This window comes from Trichechus manatus, unplaced genomic scaffold (assembly GCF_000243295.1).
Source record: "Trichechus manatus latirostris isolate Lorelei unplaced genomic scaffold, TriManLat1.0 scaffold00085, whole genome shotgun sequence".
Classification (NCBI taxonomy): domain Eukaryota; kingdom Metazoa; phylum Chordata; class Mammalia; order Sirenia; family Trichechidae; genus Trichechus; species Trichechus manatus.
In genome coordinates, this window is record NW_004444021.1 from 8,707,602 (window position 1) to 8,726,880 (window position 19,279).

Here is a 19,279-nt window from a genome sequence, read left to right on the forward strand (position 1 = left end):
GTGTTTTATCACTATATCTCCTGTATTTTTACGACTCAGGATTTGACACAGATTAGGTCCTCAATAGATATTTGAAGAACATATAAATAGATAAATTCAGTTGTCAAAAATTTTCTGAATGCCTACTTGGTTTAAGGCATTGTTTCAAAGCGTTAAATCTACACAACAGTGAACAAAAAAGACAAGGTTGCTGCTTTCAAGAAGCTTAGGTTCTAGTGATGAGAAGCAGAGGAACAAATAAGTATATAACATGTCAGATGGTAATAAGTGATACGAAGAAAAAGGCAACAGGGCAAGAAGGGGGAAAAATCGAGAGATGGTGCTATTTTGTAGATTGGGAAAGGGACAGAGAGGGCCTCTCTAAGGTGACCTTTGAGCAAAGACCTGAACGAAGGGAGGGATGATGACAACATATGAAAAAAGGAAGAAACACCAAGTGCAAAGGCCCTGAGGCAAAGGCATACTTGATCTGTTCATGCACTAACAAGAAAGTCTGAAGGGCTGCCACTAGTCTAAAAAGCACCACATTAGGGATGGCCTTATGGGCAACCATAAAGATTCCAGATTTCACCCTGAGAGAGATGAGTAGCTTTCAAAAGGTTTAAGGTGGAAGGATGTAATCTAAGTTATATTTTAGAAGGATGACTGGCTGCCATGAGGTGAATATACTGGACTGGGGCAGTGAAACCAGTTAGGAGGCTACTGTAATATTATAATATTAAACAGAGAGAGAGAGATGAGCCAAGGGTGACTCCAAGGTTTTTGACCCTAAGAACTGGTAGAATGGAGCCACCATTCACTGACAAGGGGGAGACTGGGTAAGGAGTAAGCCTCACAGGGAGGGAAGAATAGAAAGTTCACTTGGGGGAATGTTAAGTAAGAAATGCTTATTAGACATCAAACAGACAGACTGAATAAGCAATTAAATAACTATAGTTCATGGAAGAATAAATGAAATGGGTGAAAAACAAATCACCAAAAGCAATCTAGATTCAAACTTAGCATTCAACATAAAACAGTACTATCTTTGTAAAACCACATAATTTTTAAATATACAAATACTAGCAAGATTGTGAATTTAAAATACAAATTTATGTCTTTTACAAAAATAACTATGGTTCTAAGAAGTTATCAAAACTGGTGATTTGCACTTAGACAGTAGCTATTATTTTTCCAAAAAAATATTTAAGAAAAAACAAAGCACTATAATTTATTTAGCGTGAATAAATTTGCTTTATAGTATACCTAAATATTTGTGGGGTGTGCCCTGACTCCAGCCAGTAACTTCCTTGAAGACAGAAATCATTCATATTTGAATGCCTTACAATATTTAGTACTATGCCTTGCAAGCAGAAGGTACTTAGTATATGTTTGCTGTACTTTATAATTTATGGAGAGGGTCTCATACAAACCATTGGCTCAGATCCTGAAGTATAATGGACCTAGGAACTGGCCTCCAGGCTGGTAGGATAATGAGGCATTTGACCCTGGACCAAGGTTGACCTGGAGCCTAAGTGGTAGCTCAGCTATAAATACAGTTTGACCTGAGAATCCTAGGACAGGATTCCCCATCAAATAGTGCTCTCTCACCCATCAGATACAGTCGTGGCTCTGTCAACCACTAGCCAGTAATTCCCATAAATATGTCATCTTTTGGAATGGTGGTGGCAGGAGTGGGAAAGGATTGAGAACCCAAAGGCAGCTGGGAAAGTATGAATGTCATCTACAAAACCTACCAGCAAACTGATGCCTCTAGCAAGGGTTCAAGTAACACCAGCATGTCTGGGGCATCCTTCTGCAGCTTCATTTTATTCAATAACAAGTGATTAGTATAAAATGTGCGAGGCATTCCATTAGTCATTATCAGCTAGTAACACTGTAGCTCAAATTAGTACATTAGTCTAGTCCAGCAAAGAAACTGGACAGTGAGAAATGAAGGAAGCCAAAGGGATGAATTTTGATTTGTGGAAGGAAAGCGCACAGAGGATATCCCTTGGTGGGAAGAAATACTAGTGTCCTGGGTTTCCCAGTGGAAAAGAGAGAGAAGAAAAGGATGAGAGATACTGAAGATCCCTCTGCCTACTCTGCCTATGGCTGCCAAGACCAAAAGGCTGGAAGTGAATCTGCTCTCGTGGCTTCCTGTTTGTCTTGCAGCAATCCCATTCTCTGTGCTCACCACAGCAAACAGACAGCTGGCGTCTGAGCCTGCACTTGGGGGACTGGTCAGCTGCTCCTCTGAAATAACACTGGGGGAAGGACCAGTACAAGGGTTCATGGCCTGAGCAACTTGACAGCGCTCCCACTGCCTGGTCGACAGGGCAAAACTGGGGATCCCACACACCCCGGGACACAGTCCTCAACAGACATACCTGTCTCAGCATGGATCTGAAAACCATGTATCGGAGCCGCTTGGTGAGGATCTCTCCAGCTTTGCCAAATGTGAAGCCCTGTGAGGAAGAAAACATCATATGCTTTATTCAGCAGGATTTCAAGGGTTAGCTGTATTTCTATGACCGTGTACAGTGGAAGGCACACTAGTGGTGGAGCCAGGAGACCTCAGTTTTGGAGCGGCTACTGCCACTCCTCCATGAGCTGACAGACTATCTGAGATTAATTAGGAAATGTGTTTCCTTGTCCCTACTCCTACTTATTATCCCAATGAACCAGAGACCCTCATTCCGGAAACTGGAACTGTCCCCAAGAGGGGCATTCTAAGTAGATGGTGACATTATGTTATCATCCTAACCAGGACACATTTGAGAGTGAAAAGGGGTGGTACTAATAATGATACTAGGACCTGAGGTGTAATGTGGGACTCTTCAGGGCAAATAAGAATATATGGTCACCCCAGCCATAAGGATACAGAGAACAAAGATGTCTAATTCTTGGTTTTCAAGCTTAAAAAAAGCCAAAGACTAGGAGCAAATAGGTTAGGAAGAAGGCTTACTGAGCAAGAACTTCTACACTGCCCATCCCCTCCCCAAAACAACATAATCTGTGTCTGGGAAGGAAGTTATAGGCAAAGAACATAGTGAGATGTGATTGTTGGCAACCTGTAACCTGCTGCCACACTGGGGAGGGAGGACAATGGAACTCTCATCTCACTGAGTTTAGGCATTTAGGAGTAGATAAAAGCAGTGCCCCCTTTCTTCCTGGAACTCTGGGGGGTGGTAGTCTTATGGGTGAGGCCTGCCATATAATGGCATGAGGAGAGCAGACTGGAAGTGGCTGTATGATGTTATCAGAAGAGAAGAGCCCTTGAGAACAGCCTCCTGCAGGAAGTAGAGGAGAGCAACCATGTCTTCTCTGTGCTGCCAAGTAGTGTGTGGACATCAGTTGAGAAAGGGGGAAGAAACACATGCCAAGAGTATAGTGAAGAGGAAGCCAACTCTTCTAAGTGGTCCTGTGGTCATGACGAAGAGGGATAGCTAAGTATGGACCAGGTAACTAAAGGCCAGATGGAGCCATGGACATCTCAAGTTGCCAGCATGAAGGGGGCGGGGGGCACAATGTCCACAAACAATATTCCTCCACCCAATTCTGTAATATTATAAAAACCCTCTGCGAACAGATGCCAATCCAGTGAGAAGGAGGGAGGGGAAAAATCTTAGATTTTATTCAGGTTAATCCTGAAATTACTAAAGTGACTAAGTCGACTTGGAAATGACCAGTTTAAGGTTTCTGCTATTAGGCTGAATGGAATGTGACATATCTTGCTGACTACACGAATATTACTATTGTTATTTTTATTCAGAATTAGCCTTTATTAAGTGCTTACTCTGTACCAGATGCCATACTTTACAAACATTATTCGATTAAGTCCTCAGTTTGCCAGGCAAGCCAGCCTCCAGTCTCCCCAAACATCCCCAAATACTATCATGTCTATAAAGGTACTGTTTTAACTTCCTCTACTTCACTAATTCAAAGTTAAAGGCCCAGCTCAAAGTCTTCCTCCCTCAAAATTTCTAACCAACTTTAGCACTTAGCGATCTTCTCCTTCTCCAAACTCCTGTGGCATCAATAGTTGGTATGGTAATCTTGTAGATTATTAAGAGTGTCACATATTATCCTATTAGGGTCATACTTTAATTCCTCAATGACACTATAAGAACTTGGTGAAGAAAGAGTTCAGTCTTTTTTTCTTTCACGCCTCCTATAAAGTCCAGAATGTTTCATCTATAAAAAAATTTAATACATGCTTACAAAATGTTAAATACAGAGACCTATTCAGAGTTTTATACTGTGGTGATATTTGTGACATCAGCAAATAATTCATTCATTTAATGAGTGATTGAGTGCTTACTATCTGCCTCTCACAGACCTGAGTACATGGTCACATTATCTCTTTAATCCTCACAACTACCTTGAAAGGCAGGTATCAGCATTCCTGTTTTACAGATGAGGAAACTAAGGCTTAAACAATTTAAATGACTTACTTGATCAAGGACACAAAATTAGGAACTGGTGGAACTGGTACTCAAACCTAGGTCTAACACCAAAGACCATACTGCCTCATCCTACTAAACTTGTATCAATTAATCCCCCTGCAATTTCATTTTAGCCAAATAATTTGCAAGCTTTAAACTCAGGCTTTTTATAAATGTTTCCTTCAGTTTCTGTTTGAGGGTTGATATTCTTCCATCATTCAAAGCGTTCTTTCTTCTTTAGTAAAAGTTGAATGATAAATTCTTCACATATTTTCTTAACTCTGTGTGATCTGCTTATGAGTTTGTTTGTTGTTGCTTTTAGAATACAAGAAGACACTTCTTTCAGTATTTAAATTGTCTGGCAGCACTTATATCCAAACTATCCAAACTTTAGGGCTCACTCAAATCCCATATTTTGAGTCCCAAGCTTTCATTCTCATTCACTATATTAGGTCAAACACTCTGTTCCTTCTGATTTCAATAGTATTTCCAGTTGTGGGTAATGAGGGTGGGAAGGGGGCAAGCAAGGGGGCCAGAGAAAGCAAAACATTTTTGCTTTTAATGTCAATAGAGGAGCAACAGTACTAAAAAGCAAATTATATAACCAAAAATCAAACCCACTATCACTGAGTCGATTCCAACTCACAGTGACCCTATAGGACAGAGTAGAACTGCCTCATAGGGTTTCCAAGGCTGTAAATCTTTACGGAAGCAGACCGCCACATCGTCCTCCCACAGAGTGGCTGGTGGGTTTAAACTGCTGACCTTTTGGTTAGTAGTTGAGCGCTTTAACCACTGCACCACCTGGACTCTTGCAAATTATATAGATGCTTATAAATTCCAGTTGAATAATAATGCATTCCTCAAAATGAATAAAGTGAAAATGTAGACATTTACCTGAAGGAAAAATGTAATAAAAGAAATAATTCCAAGGACTAGGAACAACAGTGAAAATAAGTTACTGTTCTGTCGTTTGGTTTCATCATCATCATTTCTTGTAAAAACCTGTAAGAAATATTTAAAAGGTTTCAGTACCACAAAAGAAGAAGGTATTCTGGGTCAGACCCGTTGCCCACCTAGCACAGTATTCAAGGATCAAGAGAGCCTTAGTGTAATGGGATCAGGGTTGGCTTCCCTAATGCCAACCTTAAAGGTACACACATGCTACCTTCCTCAGAGGCCAAGAATGGGTCTGTCATTCATAAACTGAATCCAGTACATTTTCTGTTTGTACTCCCTCTTGAAGGAATGAATGCTACAAGTGTTATACCTACTGTGCAAAGTAGAAATGAGAACATTTATGTTCCTCTCCCTTTGGTGGGGAACTACATTGTGTGTCAATCTGTTATATTACAATTTGGACATTTTAAACTGTTCTAAGGTATCTAAAGAAAATCTGCTGATGTGATTTTGTTGAACCAGAGAGAGGTGGTCATTCAGTTAGCTCAGGCATTTCAGAAAGAAAGGAGGCTCCTGGAGAAATATCCTTTGTAGGGTGGCAAGTTAAATAGCCAGTTGGGAATTACAGCCAGCTGACCTAACCCCATAGATGGAGACCTTCCCCAGAGATAAGAGTTTTGTTGTTGTTGTGTGCTGTGAAGTCGATTCCGAATAATAGTGACTTTAGAGGACAGAGTAGAACTGCTCCATAGGGTTTCCTAGGCTTTCCAAGGCTGTAGTCTTTATGGGCGCAGACTGCTACATCTTTCTCCCATGGAGTGGCTAGTCAATTTGATCCACCAACCTTTTGGTTAGCAGCCAAGCACTTAACCACTGTGCTTTTTGGTTAGCAGCTGAACAGTGGTTAGCAGGGCTCCTTACATGCAGACCTTCCCAGAGATGGAGAGAAGGGCTAACAGAATGTCTCAGACTTGAGGATCACAGGGAATATCCACTCCACAGGAAAAGAAAACACGTATCCTCCTTCACAGAGGACAAAATCAGTCTTGTCACAGAGTCACAGTCCTAACCCAACCCAGATAACTGTATCCTTTATAAAAGTGTAAAGTTTTTTTTATAAGAGATTAAATAAAATTTTCTTGATTAGTCATGCCAATAAAAATAATAGTTAACAATCATTGAGTTAGCTCTTACTCTGTGCCAGGCATTATTCTAGGCAAATTCATGTATACTATTCATTTTATCCTCACAACCAACTCCTGAGGTTTGTTTTATTATTACCACCATTTTACAGAGAGAAAAGCCAAAGCACAGAGAGGTTAATTAATATATTCAAGGTAACACAGCTAGCAAGTAATGGCCCCAGGATATAAATCCAGGCAATCTGATCCAGAGTCCACACTCTTAAACTCTATGGGACAGATTGCCGGTTGCCTACCCAATATCTAGGAGCTACTATAACAACCCTGATTATCTCCCTCTAGACTTACTGTTATATGACGAAAACATTAAATCCATAAATTGAGCTTTTGTTACACACAGCCAAACCTATTCCTAACTGATCCACTTCCATTTTTTTAATGATGGTGCCACTGTCTACCTCCCTGCCTATAACATGTACGTTAGAAAAGGGACTGGCAAACTACAGGTCACTAGCCAAATGCTTATATAAATAAAAGTTTTAATGGAACACAGCTGTGCTCATTTGTTCACATCTTTTCTATGACTGCTTTTGCACTCCAGTGACAGAATTGAGTATTTGCAAAAGATACTATACAACCTGCAAAGCCTAAAATATTTACTATCTGACCTTTTATAGAAAAAATTTGCTGACCTCTGTCCTAGAACAAATGCTCCATAGAATCAGACACTTTCTTTCCTCCTCAGAATTTTTTCAGCACCTAGAACAGTTCCTGGCACAGAGTAGACACTGAATAAATATTTCTTGAATGAATACATTAAACATAGTGTGTCACCTGATATAAGTTAGCTAGGTATGGGAAGACCTGAATATTTCTTTCATTTTTTTAATCAAAAGTTAGTGTTTGGTCTATGTTTCTTGTGGTGATCAATCTCTTTCTCCACGTTTTCAGCAGTTATGGCAAGGGAGTCTCCCAGCTTGATGTCTGAACGGCTGTTACTAAACAGAGAGCATTCTTACCCAGATTTTAAGCTTTATTGTCGAAAATGCCATCATGACAATCAGCTACAACCAACAGATATCAACCCTGATCTTTAGAAAGACATTCGTTTTTTATTTTAATCCTAACAAGTTGGAGGGACATCAGACAGAGATAGCATGCCACACTTGCTCACGTCTTAAAGAATGTGGGTTAGAGAACAGCTCTCCCACAAACAGAGCCTGACAAACATGCGAGGAACTCTTTACATACAGGAGATATGACAGTTGGTGAGGCTTACTCAAAGCAGTATGGGAAGTATGACATTGTCTGGTATAGTGGCGGAAGATAAGCCCTTCAGGTTGGAAAGTACTCAAAATATGACTGGGGAAGAGTTGCCTCCTCAAAGTAGGGTTGATCTTAATGATGTGGATGGAGTAAATCTTTTGGGACCTTCACTTGCTGATGTGGAATGACTCAAAATAAGAAGACACAGCTGCAAATATCCATTAATAACTGGAACACGGAATGTACAAAGTATGAATCCAGGAAAATTGGAAGTCATCAAAAATGGAAAGGATTACTGCAAGAAACCAAAAGAGACCTATAAGTGGAAAAACATACCTTGCTCATGGATAGGAAGGCTCAACATTGTGAAAACGTCAATTCTACCCAAAGCAATCTACAGATACAATGCAATCCCGATCCAAATTCCAATGACATTTTTTAATGAGATGGAGAAACAAATCATCCACTTCATATGGAAAGGGAACAGGCTCCAGATAAGTAAAGCATTACTCAAGAAGAACAAAGTGGGAGGCCTCACACTACCTGATTTCAGAACCTATTATACCACCACAGTAGTCAAAACAGCCTGGTACTGGTACAACAACAAATACACAGACCAATGGAACAGAATTGAGAATCCAGACATAAATTTATCCACCTATCAGCAGCTGGTATTTGACAAAGGCCCAAAGTCCATTAATTGGGGAAAAGACAGTCTCTTTAACAAATGGTACTGGCATAACTGGATATTCATCTGCAAAAAACTGAAACAAGACCCATACCTCACACCATGCATAAAAACTAACTCAAAATGGATCAAAGACCTAAACATAAAATCTAAAACAATAAAGATCATGGAAGAAAAAATAGGGACAACCCTGGGAGCCCTAATACATGGCATAAACAAAATACAAACCATAAGTAACAATGCACAAACACCAGAAGAGAAACTAGATAACTGGGAGCTCCTAAAAATCAAACACTTATGCTCTTCAAAAGACTTCACCAAAAGAGTAAAAAGACAACCTACGGACCGGGAAAAAATTTTTGGTTACGACAAATCTCATCAGCATATAATCTCTAAAATCTACAAGATACTGCAAAACCTCAACAATGAAAAGACAAATAACCCAATTAAAAAACAGGCAAAGGATATGAACAGGCACTTCACCGAAGAAGACATTTAGGTAGCTAACAGATACATGAGGAAATGCTCATGATCATTAGCCATTAGAGAAATGCAAATCAAAACTACAATGAGATACCATCTCACCCAACAACGCTAGCATTAATCCAAAAAACACAAAATAATAAATGTTGAAGAGGTTGTGGACAGCCTGGAACACTTATACACTATTGGTGGGAATGTAAAACGGTACAACCACTTTGGAAATTGATTTGGTGCTTCCTTAAGAAACTAGAAATAGAAATACCATACAATCCAGCAGTCTCACTCCTTGGAATATATTCTAGAGAAATAAAAGACATCACACGAATAGCTATATGCACACCCATGTTCACTGCAGCACTGTTCACAACAGCAAAAAGATGGAGACAACCTAGGTGCCCATCAACAGATGAATAGATAAACAAATTATGATATATTCACACAATGGAATACTACGCTATGATAAAGAACAATGAGGAATCCGTGAAACATCTCATAACATGGATGAATCTGGAAGGCGTTATACTGAGTGAATTAGTCAATTGCAAAAGGACAAATATTGTATGAGACCATTATTATAAGAACTCAAGAAAAGGTTTAAACACAGAAGAAAACATTCTTTGATGGTTATGAGGGTGGGGAGGGAGGGAGAGGGGGACCATGGTTTCAGGGGACATCTAGGTCAACTGGCATAACAAAGTGTGTTAAGAAAATGTTCTGCATCCCACCTTGGTGAGTGGCATCTCGGGTCTTAAAAGCTAGTGAGCAGCCATCTAAGATGCATCAACTGGTCCCAACCTACCTGGAGCAAAGAAGAATGAAGAACACCAAAGACACAAGGAAAATATTAGCCCAAGAGACAAAAGGGGCCACATAAACCAGAGAGTCTATCACCCTGAGACCAGAAGAACTAGATGGTGCCCGGCTACCACCAACGACTGCCCTGACAGGGAACACAACACAGAGTCCCTGATGGCGCAGGAGAAAAGTGAAGTGCAGAGCTCAAATTCACGTAAAAAGCCCAGACTTAATGGTCTGAATGAGACTGGAGGAACCCCAGAAGACATGGCCCCCAGACTCTGTTAACCCAGAACTAAAACCATTCCTGAAGCCAACTCTTCAGACAACGAATAGACTGGACTATAATACATGAAATGATACTCGTGAAGAGTGTGCTTCTTAGTTCAAGTAGATACACGAGACTAAATGGGCAGCTCCTGTCCAGAGGTGAGATGAGAAGGCAGAAAGGGACAGAAGCTGGTTGAATGGACAAGGGAATTGGGTGTGGAAAGGAGGAATGTGTGGTCACATTGCAGGGATAGCAACTAGGGTCACAGAACAATGCGTGTATAAATGTTTGTATGAGAAACTAACTTGAGCTGTAAACTTTCACCTAAAGCACAATTTAAAAAAAAACTACAATGAGATATCACTTCACACCCACTAGGATGGCTGGCTAGAAAGGTGCCCTGGTGGCACAATGGTTAAGTACTCAGCACCTAACCAAAAGGTCAGTGGTTTGAGTCCACCAGCTGCTCTGCAGAAGAAAAGACCTGGTGATCTCCTCTAGTAAAGATTACAGCCCAGGGAACCCACACAACAACAACAGGATGGTTAGAATAAAACAAAGAAAGGAAAGGAAGAAGAAAAAAGGAGAGAGGAAGGGAAGGAGGAGGGAGGGAGGGAACAAGTGTTGGTGAGGATATGGAGAATTCACAACTGCCATACATTGCTGGTGGGAATGTAAATGGTGCAGCCACTGTGGAAAACACTTTGGCAGTTACCAAACAAAACAGCAATTCCACTTATAGGTATATATCCAAGCCCTGAAAGCATGTTCACACAAAAACTTGTATACAAATGTTCACAGAAACATTATTCATAATAGCCAAAATCTGGAAACAACTCAAATGTCCAACTGATGAACAGATAAACAAAATGTGGTATATTCATACAATGAAATATTATTCAGCCATAAAAAGGAATGAAGTACTGATAACATGCTACAACACAGGTGAACCTTGAAAACATTATGCTTAGTGAAAGAAGACTGACACAAAAGGCCACATCTTGTGTAATTCCATTCATATGAAGTGTCCAGAACAAACAAATCCATAGAGACAGAAAGTAGAATAGTGGTTGTCAGGGGCTGGGAGTGGGGAGGGGAATGGGGAAATACTGTTTAATCGGTACAGACAGGGTTTCTCTTCGGGGTGATGAAAATATTCTGGAATTAGTGGTGATGGTTGCACAACACTATGAATGTACTAAAAACCACTGAATTGTACACTTTAAAAGACTGCATTTTATGGTTTATGAATAATGTTCTCAATAAAGTTATTTTTTAATGCTTAAAAAAAAAATGAAATGGGAAAGTCATCTAACCAGTTTCACTGACAATTTCAAGGAGCTGGTTCCCAGGTCCCTAGGTCAAAAACCTATTGCCAGGACAAAAGGAGGTCCACAAAATTAGCTTTCTTAGCACAAACCAGACTTCTAGTCTTACATCTTCAAACTGCCTAGTTTCACATGAAGGTACTTTTTTTTTTATGGTTTTGGTATACAATAACTAACACAAATAGTTCATTCTTCAGTCAAAACTCACAAGTAAATCTAAACAAATGTACCCAAACACTTACTCCAATAATCCTTGAAAATATTACTGCAAATGCTGGTTGGAGACCTCCATTTATAATGGCACAAAATACACCAACTACAAAATAAGGCCACTCAGTTAGATTCAGCTTCAGGATCCTCCAAAAGGAAACTGGTGGTACATTTTCATCCTGGAAAACACAAAATATTACAATGGGACAATTAAAAAAAGAATTCATACTTAATTGATTTTAAGATGTAAACATTTTTTCCATATGTACAAAAATTTTTAAATCAAAATATCCTGTTTCTATTTCCTTATCAATTGATGGCTCTTTATTTATTTTTAAAGAATAAGAGATGTTTCCACAAACATTTAACTCTTACCTGGCATTTGAAAAACTACAATATGTCCAAGTAGGGATAAGCAGAATTTTTGATATTTAAAGACCCATTATAATCTCTTTACATTATAAATTGTAATTCTAAAATTCTTCATTTGAAAAACTACAATATGTCCAAGTAGGGATAAGCAGAATTTTTGATATTTGAAGACCCGTTATAATCTCTTTACATTATAAATTGTAATTCTAAAATTCTTGTCCAAAAAAAAATCTCATTCTAAAATCTAAATTGATTCTGAATGTTGAGATTTGGTGCATGGAACACTCTGGGGGATAGGACAGGAGGATTCTGGACAACTCTTCCTGCCTCCAACCCTGCCCAGTGCCCAGCCCACCAAACTAGGGAATCACAGTGGGAGGGCTTAAGACATAATACTCTACATCCTCCTCCATACCAGGTCCCCTTTTGTACTAAGGTTTCTGTCTTCGCCTTGTGGTGCACAGATGCTCTTGTGAGTTGATCTTCTTCTTATTACACTGGATCTTGAATCTTTTGGAGACATTTCCAAAGCATCACTTTCACTTTTGTATTCATTAGTTGCACCTGCTATTTCAATTTCATTTCCTCTTGTCTAAAATAAACAAGAAATACGCATAAACTCGTTAGGCTCAGTTAACCAATGAAAACCAATCAATGAACATCGGCTACCAGAAGAAAATGATAATTTGTTTAAAAAATTACAGGAAAGGATAAAGTTGAACTGCTATTTCTGTTTTGTGATATATTTGAAAATTAAAACCACTAAATGAGAAAGATATGCCATTAAATACACTGAAATAACATGGCATCCATTCCATGTATCTTATCTAATCAACCCCTTTTCTGTTGGTGTTTGGCTCAATCACATTCACTCTGGACGAATGCTGTCAATGGAAATATGGTGCAAGCCACAAATGTGAGCCTTGTCCTTTTAGATTTTCTAGTAGCCACATTCAAAAATGTGAAAAGGTAAAACCAATTTTAATTATATATTTTCTTTAACCCACTATATCCAAAATGTTATCATTTTAACAAGTATTCAATATAAAAATTATTAATGAGATATATTACACTCTTTTTTTTCTACCAAGTCTTTGGGATATGGGGTGTATTTTCCATTTACAACATTTCAACTCAGATTAACCATGTTCAAGTGCTGAATATGTGGCCAGTGGGTACTGTACTGAACCTCAGCTTTATTACCTTTTTTAAACTTTTCTTTAATTTTCTTGAATTATCCTTCATTTTCCCTCTTCTCAAGAAAAATAAAATCTAAAAACATTGGTCTGACTTTGCATCCTCCAAGTATTTTTTCCCACTTTTCAAGATAATGAAGTCCAGTAACATTTATTTATAGCATTAAACATAGCAAAATCAGTTTATACCTGAGATAATTTTGGAAAATGCTAGAATTGAAGTATACCTGCATTGTAACAAGTTTGAAGTAAATGCCTTTTTCTTTCATGAGTTCATCATGATTTCCTTCCTCCACAATGACCCCATCGTCAAAACCAGCAATGACATCAGCATTACGAACTGTAGACAAACGATGAGCTATCACAACAGTAGTTCGCCCTTTTCTGGCCTAAAGGGAGAGACATTTAGCTTTTGAATAAACTAACAATTACGTTGATTCAGCTTATATTTCTTGAACATCAATGCTTTGGGCACTGTGAAACTGTCAAAGCTATAAAAGGTAGCCTCTAATTTCAGTTAAAGTACAGTTAATTGATAATGGTTTAAAATGATGTTTTATTATAAGAACTCAAATATGATATTCACATATTAATCTTATCTAAGCCTGTAAATATTTTACTTAACTCCTATCAGCCTAAGTTTGTAGTAAAGTCAGGGGCTTATACCAACTAACACAACTCCACAGCCCAGGCACTGGCCAATCAGAACAGACCTTGGCCAGTACACTGTCTGGTGAATACCAGCTAGTGATCAGTCCTGGGAATCAGAACATCCTACCTCACAGGACTGTTTAGAGGATCAAGACAGATAATAAAAGTGAGGCAGCAAAGTCCAGACTTCAATGTCACATTGATCTGGGCTCAAATCTTGGTTTTGCTATTTATGAACTCTAGGACTTATCCAAGTCTTTTAACTTCTGTGAAGCTCAATTTCTTCTTGTGTAAAATGGGGATAATAATAGTACTCACTTCATAGGGTAGTTGTGTAAATAAAACAGTGCACATAAAGGATTTAGCACTGTGGCACATAATGAGGGCTCAATAATTGATACTTACTGCTAAGTGGAAGCATTATGGAAAAACAGAAGAGCTATTGAAATGTTTTAAAATGTCCAATCTTATTTCTGTCTGGTCTCTGTCACCATCTGTGACAATGTCAGTGAGCACTTACTGAACATCTGACATTATTGTTAGTTTCCCTTGAGTAGATTCTGACTTTTACAACCCCGTGTGTGCAGAGCAGAACTGCTCCACAGGGTTTTCAAGACTGTGACCTTTCAGAAGCAGATTGCCAGACCTGTCTTCTGAGGTGCTTCTGGGTGGGTTCAAACCACCAACCTTTCGGCAAGTGGTCCAATGCTTAACCATTTGCGCCACCCACGGACTCCATCTACCCTGGTGGCATAGTGGTTAAGAGCTCAGCTGCTAACTAAATGGTCGGCAGTTCAAATACACCAGCCACTCCTTGGAAACCCTCTGGGGCAGTTCTACTCTGTCCTATATGGTTGCTCAGTTGGAACCAACTCAATGGCACCTAACAATAATAATCTTATTTACAGTAATATGAAACAGAGCCAACCACAACCAGAACTACACTGAGATTTTTCTACCTTTATAAATTTCCTAATGCTTTTGATTTTTTGTATTCTGTCCAGTAACTAGCAATAAAACTATCAAAACAACCAAACAAACAAAGGATCAGTAGATGGAAGTGGAAAACCCAGAGAAGAAAAAACATACATGTGAGAAAAATTAGGTGGCAGCAACTAGAAAGTAGAGAATGGATCAATTCTTTGGATGTTTTAGAGAAAACAGGGACATGTGGAATTTCCCACCAAATTTACATTCTAAAGTATTTTTAAATCAAACCTTTAAAAATTGTTTTTATTTATAATTCTACTGTAGAATAGTAAGAAAACACAGATGCACAAGCAATAAGAAAACACAGATATGAAATTATAGATATGTAAAATGAAGGAAAAAAAGGAAGCCATAATCCTATCTACCTCCATCTTGGTTCACAGAATGTTTAGTTACCCTGCTTTTTGTACCCTCAATAATCTATTATGCACATTGACAGGATGTTTAAAGGAATACATATATTGTTTCATTCTTGGAGAGGGGGAGAGTTGGAACTGATATGGGTTCATCTTTGAATTTTACTGTGACACTTCAACTCAGCACTCTGCACCTTTGGTTAAAAGGTCTCTCCACATTCTCCATTCTCAAAGAGCTAGGCTGGTTACCACATATGCCTGGGACCAAGCACACGGTGCCTGGAACAGAACAAGCACTCAAATCCTATTTGGTGAATGAATCAAATGGACTCAAAAACTGCAGCAATATCAAACTCTGTTGATAATCAAGGACATTTCATGGCTCAGTGTTATGGATTGAACTGTGTCCCCCAAAAATATGTGTATCAATTTGGCTAGGCCATAATTCCAAGTATTGTGTGACTGTCCATTATTCTGTCATCTGATGTGATTTTCCTATGTGTTGTAAATCCTATCCCATGTTAATGAGATGGGATTAGTGATAGTTATGTTAATGAGGCAGGACACAATCTACAAGATCAGGCTGTGTTTTAAGCCAATCTCTTTTGAGATATAAAAGAGGAAGCGAGCAGAGAGACAGGGGGACCCTCATACTACCAAGAAACAAGAGCCAGGAGAATAGTGAGTCCTTTGGACCAGGGGTCCCTGTGCTGAGAAGCTCCTCGAACAGGGAAAGATTGATAACAAGGACCTTCCCCCAGAACCAACAGACAGAGAAAGCCTTCCCTGGAGCTGGCACCCTGAATTCGAACTTCTACCTCCTAGACTGTGAGAGAATAGATTTCTCTTTGTTAAAGCCATCCACTTGTGGTATTTCTGTTATAGCAGCACTAGGTAACTGATACATTCAGGTAGGTTTCCAACATCATAGGCTCTCTGCCCTTCCTCTGGGGAGAAGAAGTTTCTCACTTCTCACAGTCTTCCCCTGCATTTAATATCCTGGAAATTAAACGTGAATGCCCAGATTGTATTTTTCTCTTGTTGACAATACTACAAACTCACAAGTCTAAATAACAGGGTTATCCCTAAAGCTAAGTTTTCAAGATCACCACGAAGACCAATTTTCCTTCAAGTCTACATTTATTGTTTAATTTTAAAGATTTGCAAGTACGTTTAAATGAAAATTTATTCATCTCTACTTTAAAAAATACCAAAGAAATAAACAGAAATTAAACAAACAGAAAAGACCCAAAGAGGCCTGATGCTTTTATTTTAATATCTAAAGGAATCACTTAGAAGTTATCAGAAATTTCCTTTTCTAAGACCAATATTAAGAAGAATTAACAGTGGGATATTCTTATACTTATACATCAAGTCTATTTGAACTAAGGCGCACAGACCTTATCCAGAGCCACCTGAACCACTGCTTCACTCTCCGTGTCCAAGGCCGACGTGGCCTCGTCGAGCAGGAGAATCTTGGGGTTGCGAATCAGGGCTCTCGCAATGGCGATTCTCTGTTTCTGTCCTCCACTAAGTTGGGCCCCTCTCTCCCCAACCAGGGTGTCAAATTTCTACAACAAAGAACACATAAGAGGATTTAGCAAAAGAACACATTTCTCGGTTCACATTTTAAGATGCGAAGTAATTCTATAAACCACCCCAGTCCAACAGGCTATGGTCCAGTTCCTCAAAACTCAGCAACAACAAACTCCAATTTTAAAAATATGTCTGCTACTAGTTGATGCTGCTAGATCTTTAAAATCTGAAGTAATCTTGATTTCACTTCTGAGGAGCCTCCTCCTATGTTAGGTTTCTTCCTAACTTCCTATGTATTAAGCCAACATTCTAGTCTTTGAGCTGTTAGCATGACAAAGATCAAGGACAACTTACCTGAGGCAGTTTCATGATAAAGTCATAGGCATTGGCTTCCTTGACAGCTTTCTCAATTTCATCCATGGTGACATCTTCACGGCCATAGCGAATGTTTTCAGCTATTGTGGTGGCAAATAACACAGGTTCCTGACTCACCACACCAGTAATTTCCCGCAGATACCTTACATTTAAGGTCCTAATGTCCTGTCCATCAATACTGATCTGAAATAAAAAGTATGATTTTCATACATTTAGAGCTGAAATTACAATGTCAGAAATATCTGTGATGGTAATCGTTAACTGCTGTAGCATCTAGCTCAGCATAAGCCATCTCACCGTGCCCTCTGTGGGGTCATAGAGCCTCTGTATTAGCTGGACCGTGGTGCTTTTCCCACAGCCACTGTTCCCAACCAGGGCCACAGTCTGCCCACTCTGAACCTTCAGGTTGAGGCCCTTCAAGATCTATCAGGATAAATGAGAAATAAACAAACATTAATGCAACTGACAGATATAGGGTCTATGAACTGGCAGTTTAATTTAATGCTAGGTTTAAATATGTATATTTTTACAGTCTTTTAAAGGAAAGTATGAGAAATTCTTTATCCAATACATTGTTTAATCATTGATTAACCATTTATTATTCTACCTTAACTTCTTTTCGAGAAGGGTAACTGAAGTGAACATTTCTGAATTCCAAATTTCCTTTCATATCATCTGGTTTGTGCCCATTCTTCGAATAGCTGTCAATGCTTGGCTTCTACAAAGAACAAAAATTTAGAAGATAACTAGCTTACAGTAACTGCTTTTAGCGACATTTTTGGGAGAGCTGGAGAAAATGATAAGAATATTGATCCTCAACTGGAAAGACTTTTAGATAAATGGATAAACAGCTATCCTAGACTTACATTATCAATGATCTTGAAGATTTCATAAGCTGCTCCTCTTGCATTTGCAAATGCTTCAATGCTTGGAGAGGTCTGTCCAACACTAAATGCTCCAATCAATACAGAAAAGAAAACCTGATGACAGTGAAAAGAAAACATCAAGTTACTTAGATAGCCTTTAGTACAACATTTTTGTTGTTGTTCTTCCTCTTTCTTCTTTTAACACAGTGAATTAAATTTAAAATGGCAAGGCAACATATGAATACTGGATGCTAAAAAAAATAAGAGTTTAAATACTTTTCAGTTGAAAATGAAGGATCAGTCCTAACTGCTTAGTGAAATCATAATATAAGTTTTACAGAACCAGCATATTACAATAGAATATTTTTATATTATTTCAATGGCTAAGAGTTTCAACTTAGACCATCACCAAGGCAAAGTGGAAGCAAATATTAGAAGGAAAGTCAGAAGATCCGGATTGGCACTAACTAGCTATATGGTCCTTAGGCAATTCTCCTAGAATCTGTGGGTCTCGGTTTCTTCATTTGCAAAAATAGGCAAGATTCCATCTGTTCTCCCTATCTAGCAACCAAGCATGTCTGAAAAGACAATGTATATGAAAACATTTTGTAAAGTATAAAAAACACACGCCTGAGGCATTCTTTCTCAAGTTAAGTCTTTTCTTCCCCCACACCACACTATATGCTCTGAGGTTTGATAAGCAGGCTAATAAAAGTGGCACACAGTTGGGATTTGAACCACGACAGCCTGATCCCAAATCCTGTGCTCCTACTCACTATTGTGAATGTCTCCAGTTTGTAAGGCAGGTTTGGGTACAGTGAATCCTGGATTTAAAATTTCTTACCTACATCACAGAATACATCTCTCATCAGAACTTTGATTCACCCACAGCACCACTATCCTAATAAAAACTTTTTTCCAAAAGCCCCGGCTAACTGAACAGCCTCATAAATTTTAGATGAGGCAACAAAAGAAGAAATTACTACCTGGTTCCCAAGGAAATCTGGTTCCCAAGAAAGGGAACTGTTTTAAGTAACTAAACAAAATATGGTCTCTTGTTAACTCAATACACTTGTGCTTGGCCTATAAAAAAGGAATTGAGTGAAAAAGGAAATGAAAAAAAAATATATTATGTACTTTATTAGATCAAGATACATATTGAGCTTGGTTTGTGAATTATTTCACTGTTTTTAAATAGGACAGGATGGTATCATGAGTCAAGCCTTCTGTGCTTGTACAAAAGTTTATAATGTGGAGAACCTCTAAATAGAATATTCTTTTAGGAAGAGTATGGATTTATGCATCTGTAAATTTGTGAGGTGATTAGCCATCAGTCAACATAATTTGAAAAGAAGTTAATCTGTGTATTTTGCCATTTGTTGTGAACAGTAAATCAGAAAATACAAGAGAAGCGCTTAGCATAGAAT

At 38.7% G+C, this 19,279-nt stretch overlaps 1 protein-coding gene across 1 annotated transcript in view; it reads right to left on the reverse strand.

Moving 5' to 3' along the window:
- Nucleotides 1–19,279, reverse strand: part of ABCB1 (ATP binding cassette subfamily B member 1) — a 95,857-nt gene that overhangs the window by 22,439 nt on the left and 54,139 nt on the right. Inside the window, exons 9-18 of the mRNA XM_023736058.1 lie at nt 17,853–17,966; nt 17,594–17,704; nt 17,284–17,409; nt 16,966–17,169; nt 16,476–16,646; nt 13,306–13,467; nt 12,298–12,474; nt 11,543–11,689; nt 5,325–5,432; nt 2,370–2,447 (exon numbers count right to left, since the gene is read on the reverse strand). Coding sequence (XP_023591826.1) covers nt 2,370–2,447; nt 5,325–5,432; nt 11,543–11,689; nt 12,298–12,474; nt 13,306–13,467; nt 16,476–16,646; nt 16,966–17,169; nt 17,284–17,409; nt 17,594–17,704; nt 17,853–17,966 — 1,398 coding nt within the window. The remainder of the gene's footprint in view (nt 1–2,369; nt 2,448–5,324; nt 5,433–11,542; nt 11,690–12,297; nt 12,475–13,305; nt 13,468–16,475; nt 16,647–16,965; nt 17,170–17,283; nt 17,410–17,593; nt 17,705–17,852; nt 17,967–19,279) is intronic.